At 45.8% G+C, this 17,306-nt stretch overlaps 2 protein-coding genes across 11 annotated transcripts in view; one reads left to right on the top strand and one right to left on the bottom strand.

Annotated features, from left to right (window-relative positions):
• The window catches only part of UBE3B (ubiquitin protein ligase E3B), a 57,512-nt gene extending 42,879 nt beyond the window's left edge, over positions 1 to 14,633 (bottom strand). The window contains exons 1-9 of one of the 3 annotated variants that reach the window (XM_079943390.1): positions 14,576 to 14,633; positions 10,388 to 10,494; positions 8,818 to 8,999; positions 8,539 to 8,659; positions 7,153 to 7,212; positions 6,631 to 6,735; positions 5,054 to 5,150; positions 3,720 to 3,805; positions 2,754 to 2,836 (exon numbers count right to left, since the gene is read on the bottom strand). In XM_079943390.1, the coding sequence (XP_079799516.1) occupies positions 2,754 to 2,836; positions 3,720 to 3,805; positions 5,054 to 5,150; positions 6,631 to 6,735; positions 7,153 to 7,212; positions 8,539 to 8,659; positions 8,818 to 8,978 (713 nt within the window). In that variant the 5' untranslated portion in view covers positions 8,979 to 8,999; positions 10,388 to 10,494; positions 14,576 to 14,633. Of the gene's footprint in view, positions 1 to 2,753; positions 2,837 to 3,719; positions 3,806 to 5,053; positions 5,151 to 6,630; positions 6,736 to 7,152; positions 7,213 to 8,538; positions 8,660 to 8,817; positions 9,000 to 10,387; positions 10,495 to 14,276; positions 14,428 to 14,575 lie in introns of those variants that run through there. The other 2 variants (XM_079943388.1, XM_079943389.1) reach the window with 2 other exon arrangements.
• An 89-nt stretch (positions 14,634 to 14,722) lies between these two features.
• Positions 14,723 to 17,306, top strand: part of KCTD10 (potassium channel tetramerization domain containing 10) — a 35,763-nt gene continuing 33,179 nt past the window's right edge. For all 8 annotated transcript variants that reach the window (XR_013831235.1, XR_013831236.1, XR_013831237.1 and 5 more), the window contains exon 1: positions 14,723 to 14,809. Coding sequence is in view for 3 of the 8 variants with exons in the window: in XM_079942195.1 (XP_079798321.1) it covers positions 14,807 to 14,809 (3 nt within the window). In the remaining 5 variants the exon portion in view is untranslated. The remainder of the gene's footprint in view (positions 14,810 to 17,306) is intronic.

Genomic DNA, 17,306 nt, shown 5'->3' with positions numbered 1-17,306 from the left:
GCTTACATGGGTATGTTTACTGGGTGATAAATCACCAATAACTCATACTTCAATTAGGCAATTTATTCTGAATATATATCCAGATAATAAATGGAACAAGGTGAGTTTGGGAAGGTTCCCATGGGCCATTAATTTAAGAAATATATATTGATCTTAGAATATAAAAATGTGTTGAATATATGAAGCAAGTATAAAGAGTAAGGAATAAAAAGTGTGGGCTCTGGAGTCAGATGGCCCAGGTTTAATTCCAGGCCCTGCCCCTCCCGGCTGTGTGACCAAGGGCAACTGACCTAACCTCTCTGGGCCTTAGCTGCCTCATTTATAAAATGGAGATACGAGAATGTGGTGAGGAGTCAGTTAATGTGTGTAGAAGTCTTAAAACAACGTGCGGCCCGTGAATGTTAGCTATTTGTATTATAGGACTTGGTGATCACATCTAAACATATCAGTTATGACTTCATAGACTTTTAGTAGTAGTATCTACATATTGTATGACAAAACCACTGAATATCTTGTTTTACAAGGCCCTGGTCCTGTTCAATTACTTACAAATATTCAGAGGAGGAAAAAAAGTGCACTATGCAAGAAAAAGGCTTTAGAACAGCCTGGCCTTAACAAGTGAGTCAATGGATTCTGACATATGGAAAGAAAAAACTTAAAATGATGGACGCTATTATATTCTCAAAGGAGAAGAAACGTGGTGGAATGACTAGATGACCCTCTTGGTGGATCACAGTGTGAACTGCAGCCACAGTGGGACAAGGGAAGGATGCTGGGACGGAAAGACGACTTGTGTTCTTGGGAGATGGAAGACAGGGGAGCTAGAGGATGCTGCTGCACTCCTGGGCTCAGGCGTCTGTGTGTCAATCCTCCGCTGTCTGTGACAGAGGAGAGGGTGGGTGATGCTGCTGGAATGAGCTGCTCAGGTGACTCAGGAGAGGGAGCTGCAGTAAACCTGATCTAGGAAAACATGTGCTACGACTCATTAAATACATCTCTATGAAACTCCTCTCAAAGTATGTAACAAACGTATGACTGTTACCTAGATAATTTGTTCTACTTCTTTAATCATAGCATAACCAGTTGGATTCTGTTCCTGCTATGAAGGTCTAGCCTCTAGAGGTGTGCTGTCCAACGCAGTAGCCACTGGCCACATGTCAGGGGCTACTGGGCACATAAGATGTGGCTAGGCCAAATTCCTATGTTTTAAGTGTAAAATAGCCACCACTTTTTGAGGACTCAGCACGGAAAGAAAAATTAATAAATTATCTAATTTTAATTAAAATAATTTAAAAGTATTGATTCCATGCAAAAATGATAAATTTGGATATAGCAGTTTATATAAAATATATCGTTAAACTCAATTTCCCCTTTCTTTTGACTTATTTAATGTGATTCTCATCATATTTCTATTGGACGGTGTACACCAGCCTTGTCCAATAGAACTTTTGGTGATGATGAAAATGTTTCACATTTGTGCTGTCAATATGGTTTTCAACTAGTCACGTGGCCCCCGAGCACCTGAAATATGGCTAATGAAACCAAGGAATTGAATTCTTGATTTTATTTAATTTTAATAAACTTCCATTTAAACAGCCCCACGTGGCTAATGGTTAGTAGAAAACACAGTCTAGATCAGGTCGGCAAACTGTGGCCCACAGGTCAAAAACTGCCCACTGCCTGTTTTTGTAAATAAAGTTTTATTGGAACACACAGCTGTTCTCATTTGTGTATGTACTGTCTATGGCTGCTTGGCGGCTATAGTGGCACAGTAGTTGTGACAGAAGCTGCGTAGCCCACAGAACTGAAAATATTTACTAGCTGGCCTTTTGCAGAAAAAGTTTGCCAACCTATAATCTAGACCATCATTTTTCAAATTGGTGTTCCATGGAAAATGATTCCACAGGATAGTAACAGACATGTTCCATCATCTAAAACTTGGGCGAGAGTACTCCATGTTCAGATATGTTTGGGTCAAATCAGGTTAAACAAGCCCAAAGAGTTTGCTACCACAGGATCTGTCAGAGCTTTCAGCAGGAAGGTGCCTGGTGAATTACCAGGAAGGGGCAGACGGGCAGCTTTACCAAGCTGGTTTGACCACAACACTCCTTCTTTCCCAAATTATTATTATCTTGGGGATTAAGATGATCTCAGATTATCAAGCTATCTTATCAACAACTCTCCAAGTTACTGCTCCTTTCAGCAGTTTAAGTATGTTCTGGACCCATTAACAAGCACAGCTCTTTACACTTGGCAGCTCTCAGACTTGCTGGTATGATTTCTATCAGGAAATATTTAGCTTCTTACGACTTTACATCTCCAAACTGACTAAGTGAAGATAAATATCACATCCTCTCTGGTCCTCCGAACGCCAGTGTCTTAAACCCGTGTTCGCAACACTATTCCCTGAATCCTTTCACCCTGCCCTTTGCTGGGCCTCTTTCAGCTCTTAGGTTTCCTTTATCAACTAAAAGCTCAAAAGGAAAAATGGTCATATCTTGGCCCCTGGCAGAATAAAAGCAATTCATTTTGAATAGCTTCCCTCAAATCATGATGCAAAAACATTCAAGGGTACAGCCGGAAGATTAAGAACAGGGCAGTCACAGATGTGTCATTTTCATCAAGAACAACACTTCCTGTAAATTCTAACAAAGTGGGCAAGCCCGTATCTAATACCAGTAACAAGAGAAGAAAAGCAGGAGGAGCAGGCCTTCAGAAGCAAGCTGGCTCCTCAGGCGCAGTTTCTTACTCACCGCATTGCTAGGGAAAAGGCTGCTGTTAAAGTGCCTTTGGACAGACAAGGCCGGGGTCTCGCCAGGCCACGGGTTAACAATACCTGCAAAGAACACTGTAATTGGTCAGGGGGCGACGCCAACTTTATATTCATGTGCACGTAAAAAATGTACAGTAAGTGCTTCAGATAAAAAACTGTATTGGAATGTTTCTAAAAAAATGAAAGAAAAGCAATGGGTATGTATGGAGGTTCACTGTACCACTCTCTCTCTAGTTTAAATATTACACTTGAGTTTTAAAAAATAATAGTTAAAAAAATTAGCAGCCGATAAGAAGAACACCAGATTTAAAATCTCAATTATTTTAGAAGCAATTCAGAGTTATGGCATCAAGTAGACTCTTCCACTGAGATGAACTGTTGAGAATCCACCTTTGGTTGCCGCAGCACCTCGCAGGGTTGTCGTGAGGAGAAAGTGAAACCCAACCAGGAAACAGCCCATCTCAGTGCCAGGCCGGAGGACGGCCTAGATCAATGTCACTTCTCAAACTCAAGAATTCCAAAGTATCAATACTTTTCAACAGTGATTAGTTACATTTCTGACAATTCCCTGGATGTACGAACTGGCACGATAACATGCAGTGTGGACGGAAGGCTGTTTGAGGACACAGAGCTAGAAAGACGATTCCAGACACCAACCAAGAAGGAACCTGAGGGAATACATCCTGAGACCTCCTTCCTGAGTTTAAGTCTCAAATGACTGGATTATCCTCATAGTCAAAAATGTAGCACAGTGAAGGGGTCCCAGTCACTGTCCTCCCTTCACACAAATCGAGAGGGTGTCAAAGCCGGGGTCGGGGAGGGAGGAGAGAGCGCTTCCTGCAGAAAGCGCTTCTGTGAGGCGGGCAGCAGATAGGCCGAAACCAGAGGTAAAAACCCAAGTTCAGGTATGGAGAGTGAGTCCCGCATTAGGGATGGGGTCACAGACCTGCAGCACAGAGTAAAATCCATGCTGGTTGAGATGGCCCATTATATTTGCACAAATATGGTTCATGGCTGGTCGAAGACTCTCACCTAAACGAAGAAAAAAGTCTGAGAAAAAAAATCTCTGGCCATAACGTGAACTGTTTACATACCCCAGGCCCCAGGCCGTAAGGAAACGAGAGCTCCTCTGGCTTGCCTTCCTGCTCCCCTGGGGTCTGGCACCAGAGGACAGGGAGACGCCACATCTCCAGAATTCTCTCTCCTGCAAGGCCCGGTGGAAGCGTAACCTCTTAGGTGACGGGACCTCTGGTTTCCCAGAAGTATCATCCCCGGCCTCCAAGCTCCTGCAGCACATTTTCTACTTCCCTCCGAGGGCCTGGCACTTTCTACCCCCGGTGGCTACCTCCTCTCCCCACTGGGATACAAGCCCCCTGGCAGGGCCAGAACGCACCGAGTTCTAAATCCCCCCCCAGAGTCCAGGATCATGACTTAAATGAACCCTCCTTCCTGGCCTGGAGCCTCGGCACACAGTTTCCTCTGCTTCAGAGTCCTGCCCCACCACTGTGCTCTGCAAACTCCACCTCCCCCTGCAGCTCTCAGCTCAAATGTCACTGCTTCGGGAAAGGCCGAGCCCCACACAAGGCAAGGCCTCCCTCCCCACTGCACTCTCGTTTCTCCTGGGCTCTTCCTTCCAAGCGCCCCTTGTCACACTGTTGTCGTGACCTACACACCCACGTATACTACTCAGATATTCATATATATACAACCTCTCTTCAGTGTCTGTCTCCTCCCCACCCCACCAGACTCAGGTGCTGGGAGGAAGGGCGGGCACACAGAGTTCAGCACCTAAAGCCCCTGGAGGGCAGTGACCTCTCCCCTATCTCCAGTGCCTGCAGAGTGTCTGGCACACAGCAGGCTACTGGGTAAACGGATAAATAAAGTGAATGTATGAAACATGTAAGGCCGAGTTCAGTGTTCAAGGAAGAAGGCAGCTTTACCATGCAATTTTATGGGCAAAATAGAATTATTTGCTGCCGAATATTCTCCAAATGAAATGATGAGGCTTAAGTGAATATTATCAATCTGAAGGCTGAGGTGCTGTGGGAGTTGTAACAAATGAGCTCAGAGGGATTGTGCCTTCAAACGTGAATTCCAAGAAGGGAGAGAGCTGAGCACACGATACTGAACTTATCCTAGATACCATAGTGCAACGTCTCCATGTGTGTGGTTCTAGGGCCTTCCCTGAGGCTTGTGGCAGCAAAAATACTTCTTGAAAAGGTCCCCGAACTCTCCATGGAAATGCTACTTAGGAAAGATTTTGAAGCAAGTCTCACAGACCTTTTCCCCGGAGAATTTTCCATGTTGAAGTGTCTGTAAAGGTGACAAGCATCGTGAGGTACAGTGTGATGAGTTTGGAGTCTTGTAAAATTTCAGGCTAAAAACAATAAAGAGAGTAAGATTAAGACACACGCCCTCCAGTCCAAGAGAGTAGAGCAACCGCTTTACAGCTTTTCTGAATGCAAACCAATGAGTCAGGATTCTAAGTCTTTATTCTTTTTCTCTTGAGGAATGACCACTATGAGAGTTAAACAACAACTGTAAGAGTTAAACAACAGGGATTTCAGCGCACTAGTGCTTGACCATAGAACTGAAATACTCTTGGGAATGGAGAATTGAGAATTCTTAGAAAACAAAATGACCAGGGCTGGCCTGCTACATGTACGCATTCAGTATTTAACATATGTATGCATGTACACTGGAGCAACAGAGTATAAATGCAATTGAACATAACAAGGACTCTGGGCTCAGACTTTTGGCTTTACCACTTACTAGCTGTGTGATCTTGGGCAAGTTTCTTAACCTCTCTGTACTTCAGCTTCCTCCTCTGTTGACTAGGGACAGTAACACTGCTTCCTTCGTTTAGTTGTTGTGAGAAATAAATGGATTCATGAATATAAAGCACTGAGAACAGTGCCTCGCACACAGAGAACACTATGTATTGATACTATTGGCTGTTACTATAACGATGACTATAATTCATGCTTGATGCTGGGTCAAGGCCAAGAGAGCCATTCACAAGTGCCTTGAGAGAGATGTCTGGGAATGGATCACTGGGTGCTCTAGGGACATCTGCTCCATTGCTCAGTTACTACCAGAGTCCTTGCCAAGCCCCTGCCCCTGAAACTTCTCCCTCCCTACGTGCAAAGTGCAAATGGCTGCTGTTTGTACACACTCACACCCCTGCCCACCTTCCCATAACACAAGGGTGGGCACTGGACCAGGCAGGGCTGGTGGCAGTACCCCACCCATCTTGCCACTGTGACCAGTTCAGGGTTGAGACCAGGATCCCACTGGACCTTTATGAGTCCTCCCAGATTTCTGAATCGATGGGGGAAGCCTCCCTTTTGTCTTTGGTCAAGACAGAGTCAGGATGTGAGGCTAGAACTGCCAGCTGCCATGATTAGAGTGGGAGAGGACAAGGTGATTCCAAAAGGGAACACACATGAAAGAAGGAAAGAGAGGGAAAATCCAGAAGCCCCCTGGCTCTAGTATGTATTACCAGCTGCACTCATGTTGGGTTTCTGCACTGTAACAAGGGGCCTGACTAGTATAATAATGCCAGCTACAAAGTATCCACTGTATCAAAAGCACTGAAAGGAAGACAAGATTCCCTGCCATCAAGACTGTGGTAAGTGCAGGTCAATGTCCAAAACACCGTGCATGAAAGAAGCTCTCAAGTTGATAACAGCATCTAACTCACTCTCTGGGAACAGGGGCTCCAGTAATTCTTTACTAGACTCCAACTGATACATCACAAAGGTATAACCTATGAGGGAACCACGAGGACTCTGAAAATACATTCTACAGGCCTCAAGTGGGAGGGATAGATTTACAGTCTCGTTTTTATTTTTTACCTTGAGCTGCTCAAGAAACTCACAGCAATACCACATGACGTCTTTGATCTGTTTAATCCATAGGAGGGTGAGATCCTTGGAAAGAGCCAGGGACACGTACCACACCTACAAACAGGAAAAAGAGAAATGTAATGGGCAGTTACAGGGATCAAACGCCACACATTCCAGCTACTGGAATGGGACCAATTAGCTAGGTCCAGAGCCAGATAAGGCAGGGGGATGAACACAAAAATAAGCAGCAAGGAGGACTTATTTTAACACTAAACCCAAAGGTAAAACTAGCCTGGTAAGTGGATTTACCATCCTGAGTATGAGGCAAGAGCAGCGCACAGCTTCTTGGATAATGCAAAGACTAAGGAATTCACCTGCACTTTGTTAATGTTTTCGATCATTACTTACTTACACATGGGCGCGAATATGCAGAGTCATACACAACAGTCAGAACATTCAACAGGAATTTTCAGAGGCAAACAGCCCAGCTTGAGTGGTCGCGGGAGACTTTCTGGCTTCCGCCCCACTTACCTTGGGTTCATTCTCAACATCCATGCTGCTCAGGATGCAGCGACACAACTTCTCAAATCTCTGCAGAGAGGCAGAATGGGGGTTATAAATTCTCACAATGAATGGAGAAATGAGAAAGCAGCAAATGTTCCGCGGACCCCTGGCATGGATGTGCCAGCCTGACGCCAGATGACTCACATCGGGATCCTATTTAATTCCCACTTGTAGATGTGGAGACCGAGGATCAGAAAGCCTAAGGAAAGGCTCTCAAACTGGTGACCCGCAGGCAGGATGAGCCCTACAAGTGTTTTAGACTGGGGCTCCTTTTGAAAAACAAGATCAACCTGGCAAACTGGGCCTGGATTCCTGCAGACTAGCAGCTGTCTCCTGAATTGTGCTCAGCCATTTGCCATTTTGTAAGCACCACGGATGCTGACTTTTGCCTCACAAACTGTCATATCATCACTTTCATCTTGAAATGCAAAAGCAAGAAAAGTGGTACACCCTGGCTGTACCAACCCTGGATCCACCCTTAAAAGAGGTGTGGCCCTGGCTGCTGCTCTACCAGACTGAGCTGCGGTTTCCTCCTCTGTAAACAGGCGTCACCTCCCTGCGCCTGCCTGTCCTCATCTGCGTGACTGCGTTTACTGCCAGCGTCCTCCTCTCTCTCTCCTGCTGGGCTACAGGCTCCTCAAGGGTAAAGACCTTGCCCACGTTGTTTCCTTCTGGGGCCCCGTACTCAGAAGAGGGTTTGGCACAATGTGAAGCTTAGCAGTAATGGATGCCTAACCCCCAGGAACACAGAGGCCCTCCTCAAGGGTCTCCATTAGTACTGTTACAGATGACTAGCTGCTCCCCTGGAATTTTACTTTCTAGGCTGATTTTTCTAATTCCAAAGGTAAAACTAGCCTGTTTTGTTTGGTTTGCAGGATTTTAAGAGAAATTTCAAATTAGCGGCCAATTTTTACAAATTAGTAAACTGAGTGTCAAACAGCTCTGGAGTGTCTTTAAAAAAATCAGAGTATCAGTCCCCCAGTGGCTGGAGCAGAGGAGCGGCCACCCCTCTGATGGCACACCACAGCCCACCTCTTCCTCCAATGTCCTCACCACCGCCTGTCAGTTACCATGTATTATGACTTGTACCATGCTGTGTCTCATAAATCTGCTAACCTACGCATCTGAGGACAAGTGCCTGTAAGAGTCAATGTGAAAACAATCGTGATGATTCCCAGCACTGGGCATAATCCCTACGAAACAGGTTCCAAGAAAACAAAAGGGGCAGGATGTGGGGGTAACAGAACCTGTCTCACACAGCTGCTGTCAGGACTAAATGAGTTAATATCTATCAAATACTTACAAAAAGATCTGACACATAAGCACGATGTGGGTTTGCTATTATTATTTTACCTCATCATCCTCTTTAATTCTGAACAAGAACAGCAGTTTCCTGGCAGTCTTAAAAATACAAAGTGCACTTCTTTTACTGGACCCAGAGTCATCTGCTTTAAAAAACTCATCAATCTCTCTCCTAGGGAGGGAAGGGTAAAAAAAGACGTTTTAAATTAGGAGTTCAAAGCAGCTGGAAGGCTGTTCAAGAACTGTTAAGAGAAAAGCAATCTTTTTTTTTTTTTTTTTGCTATGAATTGGAAACAAAAGAAAACGTGCTGAGGAGCTCCTGACACCCACCTGATTTCTCTTTGCAGTCGACGCCGACAGAGAAAACTCCGTACGTGGGCCTGAATCTCCACAGCTGCCCTCTCCCGCTCCTTCTGCACCAGCCTTTCCTCTCGAGCCTGACGGGCTCTATCAATGAACCAAGCTCTCGAGGTCTGAGAAACAGTGAACATGTTTGCAAACTTGCACAAACCCTGCAAAGAAAATGGCAAGTGGCTGATGTAGGTCATTATACTAAAAACACTCACGGAAAGGGGCTCAGGAGCAAAGGGCAGGAAGGGACTTGGGCAGCAGCAGAAAGCTACTCGGGACCCCCCAGCTCCCTCCCAAATGGCTGATAGCTGTCCCCGCACAAGTCCCAGCTTCCTGTCGGCTCCTTTCATGCAACTCCTCAGACCAGCGATGCTTTTTCCTATATTAAGTTATCACATTTTTTTAAGAGAAACAACAGAGTGCCTGGCATAGGGTCTGGGCTCTGCAATGGTTTAATGAATAAACAAAGCATGAATCAATTCCAACCACAAAGCTCTAACTCAAGCCAGGCATCCTCTAAGTCAAAGGTCCCTGGATATTTCACTGAGCAGTCAACTTTTATTTTGCCAAGTGAAGACTTGAGGGAAAAACATTAAACATAATTATTTACTGTCACCATTATTTTATTTATCCATTCACTCAACGAATATTTACTGATACCTACTTTGTGCCCAACACAAAAGAAGCCTTTCATTTTTTTTTTAAAGGGCCATTTAAACACTAAAACAGCCAAAGGTACAAGATTCCAGAATGCCAGACAAGCCATTAAATCAAACATGTTTGGTTTTAAGCATAACTTATTCTGTTGTCCTCACCGTTCCCATCCTGCCAAGGGCTGAGGAAGACGTTAGAGTAGAAAGGCCCCCATCCACAGACTGGTATTTTTGGACTCTAAATTAGCCATTACATTTTAATCTAAATCATCAGTAACTGTCTTTTCCCAAAGGGATGGCTTTGGCTATCAGCCTAGAGCACATAGCACTGGTCCACAGAGCCTCCCACACTGAGATGATGTCTTTAGATGCTTGAAAACTTTGTCATTCTATCCAAAATATATAATCAGACCAGCTGACATGGGCACTGAAATGAAATCCTCAGAAATCTAGACTTCTTGTAAACCATCTCTTTACCAGGTTACCTCACTCAAAGCAGTGTCCACGTGAAAACATCAAGGATAAGAAGGTCACGAGAGGCTCCTCCCATGTCAGCAAATCGGGGGGAACTCTGTGGCCCCTGTTCGACATTGATTCACGTCTGTTAAACAGTATGGCTTTTCCTACATGTGGGTCTCTCATCAGTAATTCTCAAGACAAACGAACATGGAGACGGTCCTTCATGGGGTGTCGGGGGTGGGGGAGGAAGCAGAAGAGAGAGCCTCTTCCCAATAGTAAAACAGGAGGTTGCACACAAACTGTGACTAAGTACCTGTAAGACCATCTTGAAACTTTTACCTGATGATGGGAGGGAGCGTGAGAAGACAGGCAATAAAAAGGTACCAGTCTTCCAAACCATTCACTCTGCCCCAAAAGTGGAAGTCTGGAGCACTCACCTGAGGACCTGCCGGTGACACAGAAATGTCAGGTAATCAGTCATTAGTGACTTTGCACAGGGCTCACAGCTGAGGACATCTTCTCACTTCAGAGGAGCTTGTGTTTTCTGGCAGAAGCAGAAGAAAAAAAATCCAGATTTAGGATTAGTTTTCTAGGTAGGCATCATATACCTTCCTCACTGAGAAAAAGTAATAAAGACAGTGCAAAAACATCTGTGTCCTCTCTAGTTAATGTTGGATCTAAATGGTAGACGTATCTCCCCAGTCCTCACAGTTGAAAGGGAATAGGTTGAGAATAAGCCCAAAGAAGTTGCTGAATTAAAGCTGTAAATGTTTTGTGATGGCAACTAAGAATAACAGAGGGGATGACATGTTTAAAAGCCATTGCAAATTATGTTTGACGTTTTCAGCAAGTTGGAAAAATATTTATGTCTAAGAAATGAAAAGGAGGCTGGCTGCGAACCAACACTGTTACAGAGTCCAAGGTCATACTGCTTGCCACACGACAGGCCAATAAATTGAGAGACGAGTTGATGGGGCAAGGAACAGCGATTTTATTTGGAAAGCCAGCAAACCGAGAAGATGGTGGACTCATGTCCCAAAGAACCATCTTGCCTGAATTAGAATTCAGGCTTCTTTTATACTAAAAGGGGAGGGAGGAAAGTCAAACATTTCCTGGTTCTGGTCAGCCTCCAGAGGGGACGTGTTAATTTCTTCCTCCCTGCAGTCATTCGGAGGTGGGCCTGGTCAGGATGTTTCCTGTGAGCTAAACAAAGGTATTTTAGCTTAATGCTCACTACTTGGGAGGCAGGGTTCCCAGAGGTGGGCCATTATGTATAATTTAAGCTTACAGGCAACATCCCTTTAGTGATTAACTTGTAATAGAATACAAAGGGTTCTTCCCTATTACAACATGATCCCAATTACACAACGAAAGAGAAAAAATCACGTGCGCAGGTAGATACAAAACTGGGGGGAAAAACACGTTAGGAATGGTTGTTTTAACTAATGAATATAACAAAAGAGAAGCAGACTCACAGATACAGAGAACAACTGGTTACCAGTAGGGCGAGGGAAGGAGGAAGGGGCAGTATCGGGGTAAGGGATTAAGAGGTACAAACTGTAAGGTATAAAATAAAGTACAAGGATCTTTTGTACAACATGGGGAATATAGCCAGTATTTTATAACTACAAATGGAGCAAAACCTTTAAAAATTGTGAATCACCATATTATACACCTGTAACATATATATTGTACACCTGTAACTTATATATAATATTGTACATCAACTACACTTCAATATTAAAAAAAAGAGTGGTTGTTTTGAGGTAGGGGAACTGTGGGAAATTTTGCTTCCCTAACTAGTCTGTTTCTCGAACTCTCCACAGAAGGCATGTGGTAGCGTGACATGGCACTGTGAGTCAGAGCTGGAGCCAGCCCCTAGCTCTGCCGTGTACCGCGGGGGGGAGGTATCTCGGAGTCGTTCTGTCTTGTCTGTTAATCAGCTTAGAGGCCGATCATGAGCACTGAATGAGATGATGACCTCAAGCACCTATAGAGGTGGCTGACGGGGCGCACAGTCAGTAAGTCTAATTGGCGTATTATTTTTATAGACACACAGATTTTCTTTTTTAAAACTCTTCAGCAGAGGCCCTCATCTGTACAGGCACTGTGGTTCTCTGGGTAGGAAATAACAGTCACCCGTTAAGAGTTTTTTCTATCCCTGGGTGTACTAAGACTCACCAGTCCTGTCACTTGGGCTATGAGCCCTGGGCCCTGTTTATATTGGGTAACAGCTTCAAGGTCCTGAGAGCTACAAACAAGCCGGCCCAAGCCATGAGCACAATGGTATACTCTTTCCTTAACGTGGAGACAGTCCCTCTTGGGGGGCAGGGGGAAGAAGGGGAGGGAGCAGAAGGAGAAGAGAGCACTTTTTCCCAATAGAAGAACAGGAGGTTGCATGCTAACTGTGACTAAGTACCTCTAAGACTATGTCAAAACTTCACTTCTCCCAGCGGGCCCTGCAGGGTAAGATCCCTTCCTTGAGATCATCATCCCCTTGGCAACGCTCTATGTTGGTTTCTGTTTACATCACATAATGGTCTATACTTTGCAGTTCTTCAAATTCTTTCTTATTCACCTCCTCTACCTGCATAACATCTATTACAGTTCATCAATCAAATAAAAACACATCAGAAGTATTTATTAAGTACTTACTCTGCTAAATGCCCTGGAGAATCAAAGAAAAGGCTGTGCATAGAAAAGGCTGTGAGTAGCAGAGAAAGCCTTGGGTCAAAATAGCCCTTGGTTCTTTCAAGTTCTGGTTCTACCTTATTTGGCCAAGTTACTTATCCTCTCTAGGCCTCAGTTTCCTTATCTGTAAATTGAGGATAATAATAGTACCTGCCTCCTAGAGTTGCTAAAAGGATTAAATGAAAACTTATCCTTCTCGTATCTCGATTTAGTCATCAGGATACTGTGATTAGATTAAACGGGAAAATGTTAATAAGGAGTATCTGAAAGCAGATAGCAGGTAAGTGAGCTTTACTGTTCTGTCCCTAAGAAGTTTACAATCCAGTTAGGGAAACAAAAATGTTATAGGTGGAAAGATAAGGAAACAAGAGATTGTTGATAACCAAGATGGTCTGAAAAGCAAAGGGAAACATGTTGATTTGAGTACCCACTGCTTGTCAAGTCCTTTCTATGTGATCTCATCTAACAAGAAGAGCAACCCTATAAGATCATTTAATATCTCCCAGAATCCCATTTAATATCTCCCATAATCCCAAAAGCGGCAGAGTCAAGATTTTAATACTGAGTCAGGACTCTTCTCTACTTCTATAGTTCCATGAGACTGTTCAAAATCAATCTTTTCCGGATCAGGCCAACTTCATGGAGCACTATGAAAGAGCCTGACAGTCTAGAGAGTGTAGTCCAAAGGTGAAGCACCATATATAACTGCTGTCTGAGCCCAAGGCAATTTTCCGCTTATGGTGGGAATAGCTGGGCAGCTAGGTTGAATGACCTGGTTGAATGACCATTTGTTAGGGGTGGACCATGGATCAAACACTGTACAGATATTTAACCACCTGTCTTTTCAGCTCTATCAGGTCTCAACAGTCTAACTTTCTTAAGAATAAGCAACAGGTTTTGAAGGCTACAGCCTATGTAGGTGCATGCTTTCAAATCCCACCTTCACACAGAGAAAATGAAATGTAGAAAGGGACATGACTTGTCAGAGGTCACTAGGCTCCTGAATTTGAACCCACTTCTAACCCCAAAGCAATTATTTATTTTAAGTGCAACAGAGAAGACCCAGGGACGCCACTATTCACGGAAGGCAAAGAAAAATCGAGAATGCAAGGCTGCCCATGGGGCTAAAAGTCAAATTACTACCAAGCTTTCCTTTATTGGTATCATTAACACCAGCTGCTTCCATTGAGCGCTGAATGTCAGACATGGTTCTAAAACTTTAATTACACAATACCCTTTGTGACATGAGCTAATTACTCCATTTCACAGAGTTGGAAACTGGGCTCAGAGAGGAGAAAGAATTCACCCAAGGTTACAGTGAGTAGGGTTCGAACTCCGGTTTGGGTGACTTCTGCGGCCCGGCGTCTTTCCCCGGCATCAACAACCACAATAACAAATCTTTTTCGTCCAGCGCTAGTCCGCTTATAAAGGCCTATTGCCCCTTTTTATCTCATTGACCCCAGAGATAAAAAGGTCACGGAGAACCCCTCCCCACCCCCTACCGGAACCCGAAAGCCAGCCCCCAGCACCTGCCCCTCCGACCAGGAGAAGCAGGGACCCAGCCCCAGGGGCACCTCCCTCCAAGTCCCCGGCCCCACTACCCAGAGAACCCACAACCCTGTTGCCACTCGCTACCCGCAGGCCGTAGACCTTTATCCGCTCGAGGCCCCCGCGCTCGGGGTCGGGGCCGCAGTTTACCACCGCCTCAGCCCAAGACCCCCGAGCTCTGCCTGACCCGGGGCAGCAGCCGAGGCCCGACCGCCATCTTGCCCCGGGATGTTCACTCTGAGAGCTCCGCCGGGAAACCACTATCCAGTTCCGGAAACGACAGTTCCGAAGAGCTTCTTCGTCCGGAAAGGAAAACCTCCCTGTACCTTGTCCCCCTCTATGGAAGCCGAAAAAGCGGAGCATTAGGAGCGGGATAAATGCCTGACCCAGCCGAGAAGAGATGCAACCCATTCCAACCAGGGAACTTTGAAGGAAAGCGGCCGATATCTAGGAGTACAACGGACCCTTTAGGAAGGTGTCCTCTGCGGGGCGGAAGTGGCGTGGCCGAGTGCGGAAGTCCTCGCCCCGGCCCCGCCTCCGCCCTAGGCTCACGCGAGCTGGGTGTTTCCTGTCTTTCTTAGTCCGGGTTTGGAGACTCCGGCGTCCTCCGGCTTTTCATGGTAAGGAGGGCGTTGCCCGCGGACTGGGGGCTCTGGGCGGGCGAGAGAGCGGGACAGAGGTAGAATAAAGGGGGCAAGGACCGAGAGGAGGGGGTTTGATGAGGGGCTGTCGCGATAGGAGAGAGGCGGTTGGGGGAATGGATGGGGGGCGAGGCCGGGGGTGGGGGAAGGGCTCTGGACGGAGAAGTGTGTGTGCGTGCGTGTGTGCGTGTGCGTGTGTGTGTGTGTGTGTGTGTGTGTGTGTGTGTGTGTGTGTAGGGGAGTGCTGTCCCTAGCTGTTGGGGGATCCGGGAAAGGGCATTTGGGCTCGTGGAGTAGATATGTGCATGGATGAGTGGGGGGTCTGAGACTTCAGCGCTGGTCGGAAATGAGAATTGGTGATTGTAAAGAGAACAAAGAGATGTCACTGAAGATAGACATCTGGAGTGGAAAATGAGGATTTGGGCAGGGCTGTGAAGGAAAATGGGTAATTTATGAGAGGGCGAAGTGGGATTCCTTGGAGCGGAGTGTTCGGGGTTTTTGGAAGTTATGCTAGAGTCGCTGGGTTTCGGTGAAGTGGGGACGAGGCTTACAAGTGCGTCTGAACACACGGGCCAGTGGAGCGGAGGAAAGAAACCGAGGGAGCCCGCCGGTGGGCGTGCGCTCGGTGCTGGGAACTCCGTGGAGGTATGATGCCAGGGTCCTGAGGTCAGGGTACCTTCGCCACGGAATCCAGCGCCTTAATTGGCGCCTGGGTACCTATCTAGTCACTTGCGTCGAGACCCGGGGTGGCCACAGCTAAGGAGCTGGGGATGCCTCACACTCATCTTCTAGCTGTGGGAAGTTTCTCTGTGCTTGGAATCCTTCAAGGGTCTGTTCTTGAATAGCCCTTTTTCCCTGGGTGGGAATGACCAAAGTTCAGCCCAGACCCTCTTTTTACTTGCTTGCCCCAAGTCTTTAACCTGGCAAGTGCAGTCTTTAGGGAACACCGGTCCCAAGGCCAATGTTGAAGAAAAAAATGATTCAACCCATATCTGACTTTGAACAGCTCCATTTTGTGCAAAGTAAGTTCCACTTGAGAGAGAGAAGTCATTAAAGCAGTGGTTCTCAAACGGTGGTCCCCAGACCAGCAGCATCACCTGGGAACTTGTTAGAAATGGCCAAGTTTTCTAGACCTACCAGACTACTGAGTCAGTCTCGGGGTGGGGACCAGCAATCTGTTTTAGCAAGCCCTGCAGGGGATGAGAGTGATGATTTCTTGATTTGGGCTCTGTAATGAGAGGTGCATGAGAGTGGGAGTCAGAGGATCCTAATAGTTCTGGTACTTACTTTTCTCCCCTTAAAAATGGGAGTGATGATAACGTTTTTCTCACTAGCCTGCTGAAAGAAATAGGCCAATGGTTTGTGTGCACAACACAGGAAGAGAAAGTAATTCGACAAAACTCTTGGAAATGTCAGTGGCTGTCCTGTAAGTTTTGGATGCAAAATAATGCTACAGTTATGTGGTTGGTTGAATTTTTTTTATTTTTTTCATAAACTTATTATTTATTTTTGGCTGCATTGGGTCTCCATTGCTGCGCGCGGGCTTTATCTAGTTGTGGCGAGCAGGGGCTACTCTTCGTTGTGGTGCGTGGTCTCTAGGCGCCCGGGCTTCAGTAGTTGTGGCACACAGCCTCAGTAGTTGTGGCGCACGGGCTTAGTTGCTCCGCAGCATGTGGGATCTTCTCGGACCAGGGCTCAAACCCGTTTCCCCTGTATTGGCAGGTGGATTCTTGACTACTGCGCCACCAGGGAAGTCCACTGGTTGAATTTAGTTTTGTTGAAATGGAACAGCAGACCTCTGAGTTGTAGAAGTGCCCTGATTTGGAGGGTAGGGGGAGTTTTATAATTAGCCTCAAGACAATGACTCTTAGCTAGTTAAAGAAACACCTGAGCTTTGTGGCTGCACATTAAAATCACCTGAAGAGCTTTTTAAACACTAGTTTCTGAGATGCCGCGCCCTTCCCCAGTTTGATTAATTGTTCTGGGTGAAGCCAAGGAATCACCACTTTTTAAGTGCACCCAGGTGATTCCAGTACAGCCAAGGCTGGGAAGCTCTGGCCTCAAGGACAACTATACTAAATACTTAAATATTTATTCCTTGAGGGTTATTCTGAAGATTATGGCTTTAACTTCATTTTACAAGTTAGGAAGCTGAGACTCGGTGAAGCCATTTGTCTGAACATCACACAGAACTGCAGGTTTAGGTTTGCTGAACTCTTATTCAGACTTTCTACACACATCTCCAACACACACACACACACACACACACACACACACACACACACACACACACGAGACAGTTCTACAGAGGTAGAGGAAACTTGGAAGGGTGAGGGATTTGGTGCCTTTTTTCCTGTTGTACTTGCCTGGGTCTCCTTTCGAGTCAGAGGTTTTACCCCTTAGGCTGATTTTTATTTTTTAAGCATGCGTACAGTTGCTTCTTGTCTGTGTGCGGCCTGAAGCTGTGAAGCAGGGG

The sequence above is a fragment of the Stenella coeruleoalba genome (genome assembly GCF_951394435.1).
Source record: "Stenella coeruleoalba genome assembly, chromosome: 14".
Lineage (NCBI taxonomy): Eukaryota > Metazoa > Chordata > Mammalia > Artiodactyla > Delphinidae > Stenella > Stenella coeruleoalba.
Note: the sequence above shows the minus strand (reverse complement) of the source record. Positions and strands in the feature narration are given on the sequence as shown.